At 35.6% G+C, this 20,590-nt stretch overlaps 1 protein-coding gene across 1 annotated transcript in view; it reads left to right on the top strand.

Moving 5' to 3' along the window:
* RSRC1 (arginine and serine rich coiled-coil 1) overlaps positions 1-20,590 on the top strand; it is a 414,930-nt gene that overhangs the window by 5,669 nt on the left and 388,671 nt on the right. Inside the window, exons 2-3 of the mRNA XM_053221270.1 lie at positions 8,847-9,042; positions 9,816-9,941. Of these exons, the coding sequence (XP_053077245.1) occupies positions 8,849-9,042; positions 9,816-9,941 (320 nt within the window). The 5' untranslated portion in view covers positions 8,847-8,848. The remainder of the gene's footprint in view (positions 1-8,846; positions 9,043-9,815; positions 9,942-20,590) is intronic.

Below are 20,590 nucleotides of genomic sequence, written 5' to 3'. Positions count from 1 at the left end.
AGATATATTTTCTGCTTTCCTTTCAAACCACTGGGGAGAAATATTTATGACTGATAGTTTTTTTTAAAAAAGAGATGCTAGGGGGCGCCTGAGTGATTCAGTCAGTTAAGCTTCTGGCTCTTGATTTTGGCCCTGGTCATGATCTCACTGTTGGTGGGTTTGAGCCCCAAGTTGGGCTCTATGCTGACAGCACGGAGCCTGTTTGGGATTCTCTCTGTCCCTCTCTCTTTGCCTTTTCCCCACTCATGCTCTCTCTTTGCCTCTTCCCCACTCATGCTCTCTCTCACAAAATAAATAAACTTAAAAAAAAAAAGATGCTAGTCAGCAAATTTTTTGTGAATGGAGGAGTGTTTTGACAATTCTGTATCTCTTTTGAATTTTGCTTTCTTATATCAAACTAGAATTTTACCTCAGTTTTTTCACTGTTTTTGCATGATTCTGTACTTGTTTACAGATTTCTTCCTATGTTAAAATGATATTTTTACTTTTTTTTACTTTACCTCTTTGAGGTGGATTTCCCATTGACATGCCTGTTCTTTTCTTTTTTTCTTTCTTTTCTTTTCTTCTTCTTTTTTTTTTTTTTTTTGCCATGTGTCCAAGATAAAAAAGATTGATATACTAATGAATGAGTAGTGGAGAAATAAACTGTCATATCCTCTAGGAATCTTTGTTCTAACTGCATGTTTTCTGAGAAAGGTTAATTGCTTTTTGTACTTTTTTTAATAACTAGACAAAGGAACTATTTGTGTATGCCTTGAGCTGTCTTTTGAATGAGCACATCTTGGCTTCACATCTTCAATTAGTCACTTAAACTTTACAATGAGATGTTTTTGTGAATTGATGTCCTGCTGTAGTCCTTACCTGTCCTGGTTTCAGTTCTGTAGTGGGAGTATTTGGGTAAGGTTTACAACCAAGAGATTACAACCAGGAAGTACTAGAAAATAGAGGGAGGACAGAAAACCAAGAGCTGTATGAGTTCTGTTCCTGTACTTGCCTTTTCTGTTTACAGATAGATTGAAAAATTGTTAGCTTGTGGGACTCTTAAAGATCTCTGCTCAATTCATTGTTGCCCTTCTCAGAAAGAGTTATTAATGTGTTTTACATGTACTGTACCTTAATGACGGAGTTAAGTATAAAGAATTCTTTCTTACTAGGAGTGTGTAACGTAAGTACTCATGAGTAAGTATTTTCAATTATATGCCAATGAGATGAAAATCCAGAGGTAAGTATGTATCTAGGGTGGTGAGTACGATTTCAGAACCTGTCATTGATAGAGAAGACAATTTTTGGATCTCTCTTATTTGCTTTTAGTGTTCACTTTTTCTGAATAAATATTTGAAGCTAACTGTAATAAAGAAATATAGTGGCTTTTGATATCTCTTGATTAATTATACTTCAGTGGAATTTTTCTGAAATGTAAATATATTATTTGAAAATACATTCATAGTTTTGTGACATGGTTTTTGAACTTTCTTTTACTTAGTTCCTCTAAGGAAGGATTTTGTATCTTTCAGTAACTTTTCTGGGTTAAATGTAATCATTCTTCTACTGGGGTGCATTATGTTGTTTGAAATTAAAGGAAAATTTATACCCACCTCCTATTCTCTTTCTTTTTTTTCCAGTCAACAGCAAGGTACATAATTAGATCTGTGTCATGTTCTTTCTACTTCTTTATGCCTTACATAGGGACTTAATAAGCTGGGCAAGAGTGGAGAATGGCAAACTTTCTAGTTTTAGGATTCCTTTACAACTCTATTTGTTTAAGTAGGCTCCATGCCCAATGTGGGGCTTGAACTCATGACCTTGGTATCAAGAGTCAGATGCTGTACTGATTGAGCCACCCACATACCCTGGATTCCTTTATACCCTTGAAAATTATGGTGAACCCCAAGAACTTTTGTCTATGTGGGCTGTATCTATAAATATTGCCTTACTAGTAATTAAATTAGAAAATTTTGAAGTGTTAATCCACATAAAAATAATAAGCCCATTACATGGTAACAAATAACACATTTGATATGAAAATAACTATTTTCCAAAACAAACTTAGTGAGAAAAGTGGCATTATTTTCCATTTTTCAAATCTCTCATGTCTGGCTTAATAGAAGACAGTTGTATTCTTAACATCTGCTTCTGCATTTAGTCTGTTGTGATGAGTTGTTATGATTAACGTATAGGGAGAAAATTTGGATTCACAAAGATATGGTATTTGAAAAATAAGTATTTTAATAGCCTTTTCAGATAATTACTTCTTTGATACCACACCAAAACATGAAAAGTAGTAGTTTCTTTTTTCTTTCTTTTTCTCTTTTTCTTCTCTTCTCTTCTCTTCTCTTCTCTTCTCTTCTCTTCTCTTCTCTTCTCTTCTCTTCTCTTTCTTCTTTTCTTCTCCACGTTGAGAGAGAAGATCCTAAGCAGGCTCCGCACTGTCAGTGTGGAGCCTGGGGTGGGGTGGGGTTCAGAGTCACGAACTGTGAGATCATGATTTGAGCCAAAACCAAAAGCCAGACTCTCAACCGACTGAGCCACCCAGGCACCCTGACAAGTAGTAGTTTCCTTAAGGTTGGTTGCAATCTGATATTTGAAGCCATATCAGTGATTTACATTAAAATCTTTTGGTTTGTCTTACACTGTGAGTGGATTTTTGTCATGGGTTCTGTGACATCATGAGTGGGCCTTTGGGAAAATAATGGTTCACTGAGTTATGTATATCTTCTAGATTTTTACCTTATTATGTAGTTTTTAAAAATTCACATTTGTTAATATCACTACTGATCTCATCAGAGAAATCTTTAGTAACTGGGAAGCTGTCAGTCTCTCTTGGTGGATACAAGTCCAAAATTCTAATTTTTGCTTGAGAGCTAAAATTTTATCGTTGGCAACAAATGTCAGTTTTCCTTGAAGTGGAAGACTCTTCGTTCATTTCTGGGAAGATGTCTGCCAAATACTCAAGTCTGAATAATCATGGTTAGTTTTTTTAAAAATAGTGTTTTAGGGCACCTGGGTGGCTTTAATTGGTTAAGCGTCTGACTCTTGGTTTTGGCTGAGGTCATGATCCCACAGTTGGTGAGATTGAGTCCCATGTCAGGCTCTGTGCTGCAGAACCTGCTTGGATTCTCTCTCCCTCTTGCTCTCTGCCCCTCCCCTGCTCATGCACGCTGTCTCGCACATTCTCTAGTAAACTTTTTAAAAACTGGTGTTTCATGACAAAAGCTAGTTCAATTTGAAATTCATTTGTACAAATGCTTGTTCTCAGGGTATCCATTATTCTTTAGTATGCAGCAGCAGGTAAGTGTATTTCCCATTTCATCATACAGAATATTAAAAAGATGTGTGCTCAAGGGTTGAAATTTAAATTTTTTGTAATGTTTATTTATTTTTGATAGAGACAGAGACAGAGTGCAAGTAGGGGAGGGGCAGAGAGAGAGGGAAACAGAATCCAAAGCAGGCTCCAGGCTCTGAACTGTCAGCACAGAGCTTGATGAAGGGCTCGAACCCACGAACTGTGAGATCATGACCTGAGCTGAAGTCAGACACTCAACTGGCTGAGCCACCCAGGCACCCCTGAAATTTAATGAAATTAATGATTTTTACTGCTTTATCAAGGACATTCTTAAGTGAAACTGCCTTAAAAATTTTTTTTTAAACTGTGTGTTGCAGTGAGGAATATAATGACCACTACTAGTACAATTGGATGCCATTGCCTTGATTCTTGTTAAGGCTCCAGCAGTTTTGCCTACTATTGCTTTTATTTACATCATCAGTGCAAAAGTCAACACAGTGAAAAAGGGAAATCATGTTTCAATATTATAATGAAAATAGTTTTGACTTCTTGGTTCCCCGAAAGGGTCTTAGGGACCTGCAAAGGTCTACTAACTCCATTTTGAGAATTGCTATTATAGTGGGCAAGGGTTTTTGTCACTTGCTCATTGATATATCTCTTATACCTAGGCCTGTAATCATCCTGGGACTTTTCACCTGTGTCTAGTGTTAGATTTTTTTTTTTTCTTTTTTTTTTCTTGAATCTGGGTCATCTTTGTTGATTTACTCTCTACTTTTGGTGGAGCACATCGTTTAGTAGCTTCCTAAGAAAGGGTGAGTGCAAGGTATAGTTTTGAGACTGCATATTTGAAAGTGTCTTTATTCTGACCTGTTATTACATCAGTGATTGGGTCTTAATATAGACAGGTTGAAAATCATTTTCACTTAGATTTGTGAAGGCAAGTGCTTTTTGTTTTCTGTGTTGCTGTTGAGAAGCCCTTTGTGATTCCCCCCACTTATTTCTCTTTGGAAGTTTCTACGATCTTCTATATATGGCTGGTGTCTGAATTTTTCTGAGATATATCTGGTGTATGTCTTTTATTACTTCATTGTCCTGGGGATTTAAAGCAATGTCTTTCAATTCTGGAAATTCTTTTGAATTATTCTTTGGATATTTTTATCTCTTTTTTCCCCCTCCTTTTTTTTTTTTTTATGGAATGCATATTCATTGGATATCCAACTTTCTGGATTGATCCTCTTTTATTTCCTTTTTTTTTTTAAATTTTTTTAACGTTTATTCATTTTTGAGAGACAGAGAGAGAGCATGAGCGGAGAAGGGGCAGAGGGAGGGAGACACAGAATCCGAAGCAGGCTCCAGGCTCTGAGCTGTCCACACAGAGCCCGACGTGGGGCTTGAACCCACGAACTGCGAGATCATGACCTGAACCGAAGTTGGACACTCAACCGACTGGGCCACCCAGGCGCCCCTTTAATAATTTATTTTTAAGTAATTTCTACATCCAATGTGGGACTCAAACTTAAAACCCTGAGATCGAGTCACATGCCCTGCAGACTGAGCCAGCCAAGCACCCACCTCCTATTTTTTCTTTTTCTTTCTACTTTCTTCAAGTCTTTTGACCTTATCTTCTAACCCTATTGATTTGTTTTTGTTGTTGTTGTTTTTATTTTGGACACAGAGTGAGAGCATGTGTACACATGAGCAGAGGAGAGGGGCAAAGGGGGAGAGAGAAAGAGAATCTTACGTAGGCTCCAGCCCTATGCTGGGATCCATCCCATGACCCTGGGATTATGACCTGAGTGGAAATCAAGAGTCTGACGCTCAACCAACTGAGCCACCCAGGAGCCCCTACACTATTGTATTTTTTATTACAAATTATCATTTGTTTGAATTTCAAGCTTTCCTGTTCTTTGGATGTTCCTCCTATTCTTGTTTGCGGGATCATCTTCTCATGTTTCTGAGGATATTAACTGATTTTTTCTGCATGTTCCCTGTTTACTAAAAGTTGCTTTTTTTTCTTTTTGTTTTGGTTCTGTCTCTTATGATGAAGGCTTTCATCATGTGATTGGTTATCTTTTGTTGTATAATCACTAAAAGGTTAACAACAAAAAGGTTACAGAGAAAAGTTTATCGTTTAAGGTTTGGACTTGTTAACTGGTGGGTTTGGTTAAAGGGTGATTGGGTAAGGGCCTGGCCTTTTTTTCAGAGGACCTTCGAATATTTATTTACCTTTTTTTGGCTACCTATCAGTTTTTGTAAAGAATCTTCTGCCAGAATTCTTGGATCCAAGTACACAGAGTGCTGCAGTATTTACCATTAGATTATAAACCTTCATTTTCCTTTAACTTTGGCATCTTTAAGTTTAGCATCTTTCTGCCCTCTTTTACCCTGGACCTGGTGCTTCATTGTTTCATCATTTTCCTAAAATAAACCATCTTTCCTGCTGGGACTGGAGAGGAGTAGTTACTTATCTGGTTTGGATGGGGAAGGACCTCGGAGATTACTTCTTTTACATTTTCAACTAATTCTCTGTATTTTAGTCTCATGACCCATTGTGCCTGCTCTGGTATCTGGTGTCTCAAATTCTTGACCCTTTCTGATTTTTGCTACGTGAATTGGCCTTTCTCTTGTTGGAATTCTCTGCAGTTGCTTGGTATTCAACTTTCTTAGCTCTAAATTCTCCATCTGGTTTTCATTTGCTAAAAATTTATTGACATATCTTGTCTACTGTTCCTGTTGTTTTCTCTTCTAGCCTCTTTATCCTTGTGAATTTGTACTTCTTTATCCTTTCACGCTCATTTTAGTATTTTTTTAACCAGATAAGATTATCATAAAAACTCATCTTAATTTAAATGGTTATTTGTGGACAAAGAAATGTCATTAACTGTCTAAAGATGAAAACAAGAAAAAAAAAAACAGGAAATAGGAAGACTTAGGTGATTGTTATCATGCAATTATGTAACATTCTTTAGTGAAAATACACATACACACACAGACGTGGTTACATGTTATATATAATGGGTATATATATGTGGATATTTAAGTGTGTATATATGTACATTTATACGGTCTATATATGTATACTTTCATAATTATAGTATTTGGAAGCTGGAAAGGGTAATGATCGTTAGCCAGTGCAATTTCATTTTTCAGTGAGGAAACTGGCTTTGATTTACAAGTGATTTACTGAAAGTTTCAAAACCAAGTCTTCCCAATATTTTAACTGTAAAATACTAGAACTATGAACAACTTGGAGGTTCAGAACTATATTTAAAGTCTAATTCTGGCCCTAGGTAAATAGCTTGATGTTTTGAATTAGTCCTGACAGCGATTTTCAAGTGGTATTGTGATTTTCAACTTTCAGGTGGTATTGTGTTAGAGTCAGGGAGGGGATGGCTTTCCTGACCATTCTGAAAACAAAGCTGTAATTTAACACAGTGCTTTGTTCATAGTAATGTTATTAACTTATTTTGAATAAATATTAAAGGGAATTATGAGATTTATTTATCTGCTCCATTAACTGTTTATCTTAACCATCACATAGGATGGATCTTGTTTTTATGTGACACTGAAAGATAGCTAATAACTATTTTAGTAAAATAAATGAGATTGTGTGTGAGACTAAAGGCTGACTTTAAGACAGGAAGCTTCTTATCAACTAAGTTAATTCTTTAATTTTTTTTAACATTTATTAATTTTTGAGAGACAGAGACAGAGTGTGAGTCGGGGAGAGGCAGAGAGAAAGGGAGACACAGAATCTGAAGCAGGCTCCAGGCACTGACCTGACAGCACAGAGCCCGACGTGGGGCTCGAACTCACGAACTGTGAGATCATGATCTGAGCCAAAGTCGGAACCTTAACTGACTGAGCCACCCAGGTGTCCCTCAACTAAGTTAATTGTTTTTTTATTTTTTAATTTTTAAAAAATATTTATTTATTTTTGGGAGACAGAGAGACAGAGTGCAAGCAAGGGAGGGGCAGAGAGAGAAGGAGACACAGAATCTGAAGCAGGCTCCAGGCTCTGAGCTGTGAGCACAGAGCCCGATGTGGAGCTTGAACCCGCAAAGTGCGGGATCGTGATCTGGGCCAGAAGTCGAATGCCCAACCGACTGAGCCACCCAGGCGCCCCTCAACTAAGTTAATTCTTTTTTTATTTTATTTTTTTTAAATTATTTTTTTTTTCCAACGTTTATTTATTTTTGAGACAGAGAGAGACAGAGCATGAACAGGGGAGGGGCAGAGACAGAGGGAGACACAGAATCTGAAACAGGCTGCCGGCTCTGAGCGGTCAGCACAGAGCCCGACGCGGGGCTCGAACTCACGGGCCGTGAGATCATGACCTGAGCCAAAGTCCTGAAGTCGGACGCTTAACCAACCAAGCCACCCAGGCGCCCCTAAGTTAATTCTTAAGAATAAAAAAGTTGTATTTCTGTATTTTTTTCTCTTTTGCTTACTAAATATACAAACATTACTATAGCCATATAGAAAATAGTGTAAAATAAAAACAATTACCCAGTTTCATCGCTTAAATATTATCAATTATTTTCATTTTTGCTCTTACTCATATGTACATATTTTGTTAAAGTATAGTCTCTGGAGATATGGTTTTAATAATGCTATAATGAATATCTTCATGAATATATCTTCCTTTTAAGAAAAACTTTGCAGATATATTCTTAGAAGTAGGATTGCTTTGTCAAAAAAATCAACATTTTAATGACTCTATTTTTTTTTTACTGCTTAATTGCATTCTAGAAGGATTTATACCATCACTTTATATAGGAATTAGCAGTATGCAGAGTTGACTGACTTAACAATAACCTCATCAACGTTAGTACTTTGCATTGTTTCAGTTTGTACTTTGTTGATAACTAATGAGGTTTTATCTATTTAAAAATTTAGTATTTTTAGTTAGAAAAATGTAACTATAAAAGGTAGTAAAATATTTTTTATCTTTAGGCAATGTGCAAGGATTAATGGTTGATCCCTAACTCAGATAGTGTATAATTGATGCTAAGTGCAACTTAAAATATAAGAAAATTTATAATAATTTATATTCATATCCCGTTCTCAGAATTGACTCTTTAGAGAGAGTTTTGAAAAAATTATGGACAAATTTAAATTGTTCATAAATTGTAAAAACAATTGATAATTCTTGAAGACTATACTAGAGCTACTTCTCATGTCTTGTCAAAGTGCCAGGTACATTTAAAATTTTACTTTAAGACTTTTAATTTATTTATTTATTTATTTATTTTTTTCCCAACGTTTATTTTTGGGACAGAGAGAGACAGAGCATGAACGGGGGAGGGGCAGAGAGAGAGGGAGACACAGAATCGGAAACAGGCTCTAGGCTCTGAGCCATCAGCCCAGAGCCTGACGAGGGGCTCGAACTCCCGGACCGCGAGATCATGACCTGGCTGAAGTCGGACGCTTAACCGACTGCGCCACCCAGGCGCCCCATGACTTTTTAAATTTTTACAAAGTTCTACAGATATTATTATGTTAAATTTCATCCATTGTGCCATTATGCTAGAAAAAATTTTCTTTGAATTTACACTTACAGAAATGGGACGCCGGTCATCAGATACTGAAGAAGAAAGCAGAAGCAAGAGAAAAAAGAAACACCGTAGACGGTCATCTTCAAGTAGTTCTTCAGATAGTAGAACATATAGCCGAAAGAAAGGTGGAAGGAAATCAAGGTCAAAGTCAAGATCTTGGTCCAGAGATGTTCAGCCTCGCTCTCATTCATATGATAGAAGGTAATTTTTATAATTTTTACTTATTTAGTAATGAGAGTAGCATTCTTTAGTATTCATATTTTTTTTGGGTCAAAAAAACTTTCAATTTTTTTGGGTAAAACATTTTTTCTTTTAGAAGTTATGTATTTATGAGGGTTAAGTGCCAACCCAAAAGTTTTTAAAAATTTTTTTTAGTTTTTATTTTTGAGTATGCTACATCAGTTTCAGGTGTACAATTTTGTGACTTGATAGGTTTATGCATTATTCTGTGTTCACCACAAGTATAGCTACCCTCTGTTCCATTACATTGGTATTGTAATATCATTGACTGTATTCCTTATGCTCTGCTTTTTATTCCTGTGCCTTACTCGTTTCATGACTGGAAGCCTGTATCTCCCTTTCCCTTTCACCCATTTGGCCCAACCCCTCATTCTCCCAAAGGTTTTCCTTTTTGCCAGGCCCAATCCATGGGTCTAGTGTCTGTCCTTTGTCTGTTCTTTGTAGACATGTAGATATAAACTGGTGTAGTTCTCATGAAATATCATCTGATAATATTTGGAAGGATTGTATACTGCTGAGGACCCCTAACGTGTTAATTAGTAGCTGGATCCAATCACTAAACTATGCATCAGTCATCTGACTGTTAAAGAGGAATAACATTTTATCTCTATTTGCTTCTAGGAAAGAGTGAGAAGTAGTAAAAATGAGATGATTCTTTAGAATCTAGAAGATTTCTGTCTAATGCCCGTAAAAATTTTTTTATAGCAATGACACTTGATTATATTTTATTTCAGACGCAGGCATCGATCAAGCAGTAGCTCTTCGTATGGCTCTCGAAGAAAACGAAGTCGAAGTCGTTCAAGGGGTCGAGGGAAATCCTATAGAGTTCAGAGATCTAGGTCAAAAAGCAGAACAAGAAGGTATGCTGTAGTAGATATTTATCGCTGTTACAAAGCTATTTGTAACAGACTGTTTCCAAATTTAGTGATCTAAAGCAACAATCATTTATGTTCTCATGATTTTATGATTTTGACTGAGCTCAGCTGACAGTTCTGCTAATTTCACCTGGGGTCACTCATCCTCACTGGCTTCTCATTCTCTAGTAGGCAGGACAGGGCTTTTTCACACGATGGAGGACATTTTTGAAGAATGTAAGAGAAGAAGCTAGAATTTTTCAAGATCTTGCCTCAGTGTGTTATAGAATGAGTTTGTGTCTCCCGTAAATTCGTATATTGATGCCCTAACCCTCAACATAGCTATATTTGAAGAAAGGGTCTTTATGGAGGTAATTAAGGTTAAATGAGGTCGATAGGGTAGAGCTTAATCCTGTAGGGATACATGTATCTTCACATGGCCTTAAAAGAAGAGGAAGAGACAGATCTTTTTCTCCTCTCTGAGTATGCACTCAGAGGAAAGGCCACGTGAAGACACAGTGAAAGGGTGGATATTTATAAGCCAGGAAGACAGCCCTTACCAGTAACCAAATTAGCTGGCATCTTCATTTTAGAATTATAATAGCCTCCAGAACTGTGAGAAATAAATTTCTGTTGTTTAAGCTGTCCAGTCTGCTGGACATTAGTTTGTTATAGCAGTTGGAACAGACTAATACACAGCTAGACTAATACATTAATACACAGTCTAATATTCCACCTGTGTTTTCTGGCTGTGCTCAAGGGCCAATAATACAGAGAATAGCCTGTCTGGAGACAGTTGTACATTTGGGCAATGGTAGAAAATTTGGTTAAGTAGGATGGGGACTATGGTATTGACAGACTTGATAAAAAAATAGGCATTCAGAAATTATTGAAGGTTTTTGAGCAGAAGAATGTTAGGATAAAAACAGCATTTTAGGCAGATCATTTTCTTTTCTCTGCTTAGTTCTTCATACTACTATTAGGCTCTAGTTTTAGGGATATATTAACAGCCTGGTTTTGTTATCTAGGCATGAAATTTTGTAAGTTGTATGAATCTGAAGTTGGTTAATAGCAGTAAAGTTCAAATATTTAGCTTTCTGGCCTTGTGTTATTTGCCCTCAGCCTCTTCTCCTCTGTTACACTCTATGGATAAGCCACCTTGTGTTACATACCTTTTTTTTCATACATGTCCCTGAGTTGCTAGCTTTGTTTCTTTGAGTATGCTCTTCGGCTTTCTTGCATATCTTTATTTTGAGAAATCTTTCTATCCTTTAATGCTTGGTTCTATTTAACCTTTAATTATTTCTCAGTCCTTTTTTGATTTTTTTACCTTTTCACTCCCAAGTTAAATTTAATCCCTCCTTTCTTGACCCACCATCACCTGTGGTTCCTGATTTGTAACAATTCTATTTTGAATATTATGTTTTTGTTATTCTCACATATTGTAAACTCTTGCAGTGGCACCCTCTTATTACCTAGCAAAATGCCTTGCTTGGTAAACATGTCTTGATTTGAATGAATGATTAAATGGGGAAATGAAGTTAGGTAGAGAGCTGGGTTTTGTAGCAAGAAAAAGTTTTATTGTTTTATTGATTTGGAGAAGGAAAGCTGTTTTTTTGGATGTATTGATTTGTCTAAAAAGAGTCTGATTACCAGAAAACAGCTTCAATTGAAATTTCCCATCATTGGGAACAAAAATAATAATTCATGTTTTTTATGGTCTTTTTTAGTTTATATTTTCACATATACTTCCATATATTTTCACGTGCATCAGTCATTTAGAGTTTGATTTTAAGCATTAGGGTTTTAACATAAGAAACTTTTGTAACCTTTGGAAGGATTCAGGGAATTAGGAGAACTGTCACTGATTATTTTAGCTTGAAGCATGGCAGCTGGTTGTTTGCTCAGAAGTCACTGGAAATTTTAAGTACTCTCTCAGTTGGCAGCACCAAAGTGGGTGGCTCTCAAGAAACCATTCACCTGGAAGGTGTTTTTCTGCCCAATTATCTACCTACACCTATCTCCAAAGGGGGGTCCGGAAATGTTAATTTCCTTTGCAATGCAAGGAAGACTTTAAAAACAATAGCAGTGATGTCTAGTCAACCACAGACTATCTAGCACATATGCATTTAGTAATTTGAGTTTTGTAACTCAATCAGGGTATCATGCCTCGTAATACCTTTATTTTGTATATCAGAAAACAAGTGCAGAGGTTTATTCAGAACAACTTTTCAGCCTCTTGGATTGACACTTTGGCATTTAACTATAATAACTAAATAATCTGGAGTCACTGAAAAGTCTTAAATTTTGAGAAAGTACATTATCTATGTCCTATGCACATACTATTTTAAGAATATATTTTAAGAATTTTTCAAAATATTTGAACTAAATGAGTTTAATCTTGGTTTAACAAGAAAATTGAACGACTCATTCCTTGAACAGCATGGGTAATCAAGGCTGTATTTTAAACAGAAAAGATGAAAGTAGTCAGTTTTTCAAAGAAAAAAATACGATTCTAAAGCAAAGGTGTGTTGTTAATGAACTCTGTGCTTTTTAATAGAAATGAGTGATTTCAGTCATGGTAAGTCAGATACTTCCAGAAAACTTGTTACACATGTAAAAAGTAATTGAAAGATGAAGCATGTTCTGAGGGATGGCAGGGGGAAGTCAAATATGTGAAGTTTGTTGTGGTTTCCATGGATGAGTTACAGAGTAATTAGGTGATTATGCTTTTTAATATAATTGTTTCTAATGTTTGTTTATTTTTGAGAGAAAAAGTATGTGAGAGTGGGGGTGTGGGCAGAGGATTTGAAGCAAGTTCTGCACTGACAGCAGCAAGCCCTATGTGGGGCTCAGACTCACAAACTGAGATCATGACCTGAGCCGAAGTCAGACGCTTAACTGACTGAGCTACCCAGGCACCCCAGCTTTTTGATATAATTTTTATGTTCTCAAAATATTCAAGTTGTGACATATTTCACTTCCTTTTGCGACAGTGAGGGATCTGCTCCTGTTATTCACTGTATGTTTATTTATTTCCTCATTCCAGAATACGCAGAAAGTACTTTTAGAATTGCTGATACATACCACTGTAAAAAAACAAACTTACAAACTAGGGTTAATATTTTTTATGCTACTTTTTATCTTTACTGTGGGGGTATATAGTTCTCTTCCCCACTTCATTATGGTTAGTTTCTTCAAAGAGGTAGATTTGTTTGTTTTTGTTTATATTTCAAGTTTTTTTATCCCGCTAAATTTAAAAATTTTGTTTCTCCCTTTCTTTTAGTATGTGAAATATTAATATGGTTCTAACAGATAGTACTATACTAAAAAGGCATATGCAGAGAAATACCACTCCCCTTTCTCCCTTGTATCTTGTTTCTAACCACTCCATAGGTAACTAATTCTATTTGTATTTTAGGTTTTACTTTTTTTTTTTTTAAAGAGAGAGACCAAGAGAGTGTGTGTGCATGTGTGTAAGTCGCATGCCTGAGACAGGGAAGGGGCAGAGGGAGAGGAAGAGAGAATCTTAAGCAGGTTCCATGGTCGGTGTGGAGCCCAATGCCGGGCTCAATTCCAGGACCCTTGAATCATGACCTGAACTGAAACCAAGAGTTGGGTGCTTAACTGACTGAGCTATCCAGGCACTACTCCTCTGTTTGTTTTTAAACTAAGTGGTAGTATATCCATGGTATACTAGAGATATTCTTTTGTACTTTGGTCTTTTTGTTTACTAGTATATCTTGGAAAGCACTCCATGTCACTTAATAGTAATCTTACTCATTTTTTCGTGGCTGCTTAGTTGCTCATTGTGTGGCTCTATCATAATTTGTTTAGCCTATCTTCTACATATGGACATTAAGGATACTTCCTATATTTTGCAGTTACTAAAAAGCTGCCATAGACAACCTTGTACATGAAAATTTTTATATTGTTGGAGGTATATTTTTAGGGGAAACTCCTACAAATAGGATTGCCAGATGAAAAGATAAATAAGTTTGTAGTTTTGATAGAAATTGCTAAAATCCTGGGGTGCCTGGCTGGCTCAGTCAGTCAAGTGTCTGATTTTGGCTCAGGTCATAATCTTGCGGTTTGTGGATAGTTCATGGGTTTAAGCCACGCGTTGGGCTCTGGGCTGACAGTGAGAAGGCTGCTTGGGTTTCTCTGTCTGTCTCTCTCTGTCCTTCCCCCCCCCCCCCCCCCCGCCCCGAGCTCGCTCGCTCGCTCTCTCTCTCTCTCTCTCTCTCATAAAATAAATAAATAAAACTGTCAGTAGTATGTAAGAGTCCTGTTTCCCAACAGCCTCATCAATAGAATATGTTGGCATATTTAAATATTTGCCAGTGTGATAAATGAAAAATGGTATTGTAATGTAGTTTTGGTTTTCATTTCTTTTTATCATAAGTGTTGAACATCTTTTTTTATGTTTGAGGGCCATTTTTCTGTCTTTTTTGTGTGCAAATTTTCTTTTCATGTCTTTTGGGTTTTTGATATTTTTTTCCTTTAATTTTAAAGAGTTACTAGATAATCAACCCTTTAGCTGTAATACATATGGCAAATATTTTCTCTTAGTCTTTCAGTTGTCTTTTGATTTTGCTCATGCTACTTCTTGGCCATGCAGAAGCGTTTTTATGTGGTCAGATTTATCACTCTTCTCTCAATGCATCTTTCCTTACATTCAGAATATAGAGAAATTCATTCCTTATACCCAGATAGGAGTTCACTGATTTGTCTTGTTTATTTCATTTTTTACATTTATGTCTTTTATATATTTGGATTTGTTCTTGTCAATGATATGAGGTATGGATCTATTGTTTTTATTTATTTATTTTAATTTTAATTTGTTTTATTATTATTTTTTTAATTTACATCCAAATTAGTTTGCATATAGTGCAACAATGATTTCAGGAGTAGATTCCTTAGTGCCCCTTACCCATTTAGCCCATCCCCCCTCCCACAACCCCTCCCATAACCCTCAGTTTGTTCTCCATATTTATGAGTCTCTTATGTTTTGTCCCCTTCCCTGTTCTTATATTATTTTTGTTTCTCTTCCCTTATGTTCACCTGTTTTGTCTCTTCAACTCCTCATATGAATGAAATCATATGATTTTTGTCTTTCTCTGACTAATTTCACTTAGCATAATACCCTCCAGTTCCATCCATGTAGTTGCAAATGACAACATTTCATTTTTTTGATTGCCGAGTAGTACTCCATTGTATACATACACCACATCTTCTTTATCCACTCATCCATTGATAGACATTTGGGCTCTTTCCATATACTTTGGCTATTGTTGATAGAGCTGCTATAAACATGGCAGTGCATGTGTCCCTTTGAAACAGTACACCTGTATCCCTTGGATAAATGCCTAGTAGTGCCATTGCTGGGTTGTAGGGTAGTTCTATTTTTAGTTTTTTGAGGAACCTCCATACTGTTTTCCAGAGTGGCTGCACCAGCTTGCATCCCCAGGATCTATTGTTTTCTTTTTTCAGTTGGCTGTTGTCACATCACCATTTATTAAAAAGTCCATTTTTGCCCCAGTGATTTGTGATACCCCTTTTATTGATGTAGTAAATTTCATTACTACTTAGGTCTTTTTTTTTTCCTTGACTTTATGCATATTCCAGCAGCCTGCTTGTTCATTTATGCACTGGTACCACACCGCTAAGTATAGAAACTGTATAGTATACTTTAATGTTGGATAGGGCTGAGTCCTCCTTTGACTTTTAACTTTTCATTTTCAGTGTTCTCCTGGCTATTACTTCCATGTGAACTGCCTATTTTTTTCACACAAACTTTGAAATTAACTCATTTAGGTCCATTAAAAAAGCTTTTGGTGTCTTTATTGAGATTTTATTAAACTTATGAATTGTGGAGACCTGACATCTTTATCATGTTGAGTTGTTCTAAGAGGAAAGGGATGGTTTTTCATTTGTTGTAGGCAGGTTTTTTATAATTCAGGAGTGTTTTAAAGTTTTTGTCAGATAAATCTTGCCCATTTCTTCTTCTTCTTTTTTTTTTATTACCTCAGCATTTGTTGTGCCTTTTCCTTTACAAAGCAGTGTGTGTGTGTTTTTACACACCATGTTACATTAGTGTTAAGTGTACAACATAGTGATTTGACAAGTTATGTGTTCTGCTAAGTTCACCACAAATGTTGTCTTTCATTTGTCACTATACAGTGCTATTACAGTACTGTTCACTGTGTTCCCTATGCTATACCTCTCATCCCTGTGAAATATTCATTCCACCTGTATCTCCCACTTCTCCTCATATGGTATTTGTCTTTGACTTATTTCACTTAGCATAATACTATCTACGTCTTGCAAGTGGCAAGATCTCATTCTTTTTTTATGGCTGAGCAATACTCTATTGTGTGTATGTATATATGTGTATAAATCTACATATGCATAGTATTTTTATTTTTAATTTTTTGAGGCAATAGCATACAGTTTTCCACAGTGACTGCACCAGTTTGCATTCCCAGCCACAGTGCATGAGGGTTTCCTTTTCTCTGCATCCTTGCCAACACTTATTTCTCGGCTTTTTGCTTATGGCCATTCTGACCAGGTGTGAAGTGATATCTTAATGTGGTTTTGATTTGCATTTCTCTAATGATTAGTGATTTTGAGCATCTTTTCATGTGTCTGTTGGACATCTGTATATCTTCTTTTTTAGAAAACTATCTATTTGAGTCTTCTGCCCATTTTTTAATTGGATTATTTGTGGGGTTTTTTTTGGTGTTGAGTTATAAAAGTTCTTTGTAGATTTTGAATATTACCTCTTACCAAATATATTATTTGCAAATATCTTCTCTCATTCAGTAGGTTTCTGTTTGTTGATGGTTTCCTTCACAGTGCAAAAGCTTTGTATTTTGGTGTAGTCCCAAAAGTTTATTTTTGCTTTTGTTTCCCTTGCCTGAAGAGACATATCTAGAAAAATATTGCTAAGGCTGATGTCAGATTATTGCCTGTGTTTTCTTGTAGGAGTTTTATGGTTTCAGGTCTCACATTTAGGTTTTTAATACATTTTGAGTTTATTTTTTATTTTTGTACATAGTGTAAGAAAGTGGTCCAGTTTCATTCCTTTGCCTGTAGCTATCCAGTTTTCCCAGCACCAGTTGTTGAAAAGACTTTTTTCTCATTGTATATTCTTGCCTCCCTTTTCCTAGCTTAAACCATATAAACATGGGTTTATTTCTGGGCTCTCTATTCTGTTCCACTGGTCTTTGTGTCTGATTTTGTGCTACTACTGTTTTGATTACTATAGTTTTGTAGTGTATTTTGAAATCAGGAATTATGATACCTCCAGCTTTTTTTTTTTTTTCTCAAGATTGACTTTTTGGGGCCTTTTGTGGTTCCTTGAAAATTTTAGGATTGTTTGTTCTAGTTCTATGAAAAATGTTTTTTAAATAAATTTTTATTTATTTATTTTTGAAAGAGAGAGAGACAGAGAACAAGTTGGGGAGGGGCAGAGAGAAAGGGAGACAGAGGATTCAAAGCGGGCTCCACACAGACAGCAGAGAGCCCAATGTAGGGCTCAAACCCATGAACCGCGAGATCATGACCTGAGCTGAAGGCAGCTGCTTAACCTACTGAGTCACTGTGGTGCCCTGTTGTTGGTATTTTGATAGGGATTGCATTAAATCAGTTGATTGCTTTGGGTAGTATGGACATTTTAACAATATTTGTTCTTCCAATCCATGAGCATGACATGTCTTTCCATTCATTTGTGTCATCTTCAGTGACTTTCATCAGTGTTTTATAGTTTTCAGAGTACAGGTCTTTTAAGTTTATTCCTAGGTATTTTATACTTTTTGGTGCAACTACAGATGGGATTGTTTTCTTAATTTCTTTCTGGTACTTCATGATTAGTGTATAGAAATGCAACAGATTTCTATATATTAAATTTGCATCCTGAGGCTTTTACTAAATTCACATTAGTTCTGGTAGTTTTGGGGTGGAGTCTTTAGGGTTTTTTATATCTAATATCATCCTCTGCAAATAGTGTGACAGTTTTACTTCTTCCTTACCAATTTGGATGCCTTTTATTTCTTTTTTTGATTGCCATGGCTGGGACTTCCACTACTATATTGAATAAAAGTGTTAAGAGTGGACATACTTGTCTTGTTCCTAGTATTAGGGGACAAGCTCTCAGTTTTTCACCACTCAGTATGATGTTAGCTGTGGTTTTTTCATATATGGCCTTTCTTATGTTGAGGTACATTCTCTCTAAACCTGTTTTGTTGAGGGTTTTTATCACCAATGGATGTTGTACTTTGTCAGATGCTTTTTCTGCAACTATTGTGATGATCATATGGTTTTTATTCTTTCTCTTGATAATGTGTGTATCACATTGATTGATTTGTGAATATTGAACTACCCTTGCATCCCGGGAATAAATCTCACTTGATAATGGTGCATGATTTTTGCATGTATTGTTGGATTTGGTTTGCTAGTATTTTGTTGAGGATTTTTTCATCTGTGTTCATGACAGATGTTTGCCTGTAGTTCCCCTTCTTTTTTTTTTTTTTTTTTTTTTGGTGTCTTTATCTGGTTTTGGTATCAGGGTAATGTTGGACTCATAGAAAGAATTTGGAGGTTTTCCTTCCTCTTCTTTTTCTGGAGTGGTTTGAGAAGAGTAAGTATTAACTGTTCCTTAAATGTTTGGTAGAATTCACCTCTGAAGCCATCTTGTCCTGGACTTTTATTTGTTGGGAATGTTTTGCTTGTTTTTTTTTTTTAAATTTTGTTGCCAGTTTTCAGTCTGTTGAAATTTTTTATTTCTTCCTGATTCAGTGTTGGAAAGTTATATGTTTCTAGGAATTTATCCATTTCTTCTAGGTTGTCCATTTTGTTGGTGTATACTTTTTTCCATAGTATTCCCTTATAACCCTTTTATTTCTGAGGTCTTGGTTCTTGTTTCTACTTCTTCATTTCTGATATATATTTGATTTCCCTCTTTTTTGTTGTTGATTGAGTCTAGCTAAAGGTTTATCAATTTTATCTTTTATCACCTTGTTTTGTTGAGCTCTTAATTATTTTAGTCTCTAATTTATTTCTGCTTTAATCGTTATTCTGTCCTTGTACTGACCTTGGTCTTTACTTTTTTGTTTGTTAGTTCCTTTAGGTGTAAGGTTGGGTGGTTTATTTCAGATTTTTCTTGCTTCTTGATGTAGGCCTGTATTGCTATAATCTTCTCTCTTAGAACAGCTTTTGCTGTATCCCAAAGATTTTCAACTGTTGCGTTTTTATTTTAATTTGTCTCTATGTATTTTTTATTTCCTCTTTGATTTCTTGGTTGACCCATTCATTGTTTAATAGCATGTTTTTTAACTTCCATCTATTTGTGTTCTTTCCAGATTTTCACTTGTGATTGATTTCTAGTTTCATGATGTTGTGGTTTGTAAAGAGGCATGATATGATTACAGTCTTTTTGACTTTATTCATACTTGTTTTGTGACCTAAAATGTGATCTGTTCTGTAGAATGTTCCATTGTGTACTTGAAAAGAATGTGTTTTCTACTGTTTTTGGATGGAGTGTTCTGAATATACGTTAGGTCCATCTGGTCTGATGTGTCATTCATAGCCACTGTTTTCTTGTTGATTGTCTGTCTGGAAGATCTATCCATTGATGTAAGTAGGTGTTATACTCCCCCACAGTTATTACATTACTGTCAGTTTCTTCCCTTATATGTTAATAGTTGCTTTGTATATTTAGGTGCTTTCATGTTGGGTACAGAAATATTTACAATTGTTATGTCTTCTTGGATTGTTCCCTTTATCATTGTGCAGTGTCCTACTTTGTCTTTTGCTACGTTATTTGTTTTATTTATTTTTTCAATATATGAAATTTATTGTCAAATTGGTTTCCATACACGTTATTTGTTTTAAAGTCTAATTTGTCTGAAATTAGTACTGTTACTCCAGCTTTGTTTTTGCTTCCATTTGTATGGTAAATGTTTTTCTATTCCTTTATCTTCAATCTGCATGTATCTTTAGTTCTGAAGTGAGTCTCTTGTAGGCAGCATGTTGATTGGTCTTACTGTTTTATTCATTCTGTCACTCTATGTCTTTTAATTGGAGCATTTAGTCCATTTACATTTAAAGTAATTATTGATAGGTATGTACTTATTGCTATTTTGTTACTTGTTTTATGGTTGTTTTTGTAGTTCCTCTCTGTTCCTTTCTCCTTCTCTTGCTCTTTTATTTTTTGTAGTTTGATGACTTTCTTTAGGTTATGCCTGGACTCCTTTCTCTGTATTTTTTGTGTATCATAGGTGTTTGATTTGTGATGATCATGAGGTTCATATATGCGTATATCAGTCTTTATTGATGGTCACAAGTTTTAACCCATTCTAAAAGCGTTTTTATTCCCCATGTTTTATGTATATGATCTCATCCTGTGCATCTTTTTATCTTGTCAATTCCTTGACTGATTTTTACAGATGTAATTGATTTTATTGTTTTTGTGCTTTAACCTCCATACTGATTTTATAAGTGATTAATCTACTACTGTTATCATATGTTTGTATTTACCTGTAAAATTTTTTCTTTTCTTCATTTTCTTAATTCTGAAGATGGCTCTTTCTTTACACTCAAGAATTTCCTTTACAGGGCACCTGGCTGGCTCAGTTGGTTAAGTGTCTGACTTC

The sequence above is a fragment of the Acinonyx jubatus genome, chromosome C2 (assembly GCF_027475565.1).
Source record: "Acinonyx jubatus isolate Ajub_Pintada_27869175 chromosome C2, VMU_Ajub_asm_v1.0, whole genome shotgun sequence".
In the NCBI taxonomy this organism is placed as follows: Eukaryota; Metazoa; Chordata; class Mammalia; order Carnivora; family Felidae; genus Acinonyx; species Acinonyx jubatus.
The sequence above is the reverse complement of the archived record's forward strand: the minus strand, read 5'-3'. Positions and strand labels throughout refer to the sequence as shown.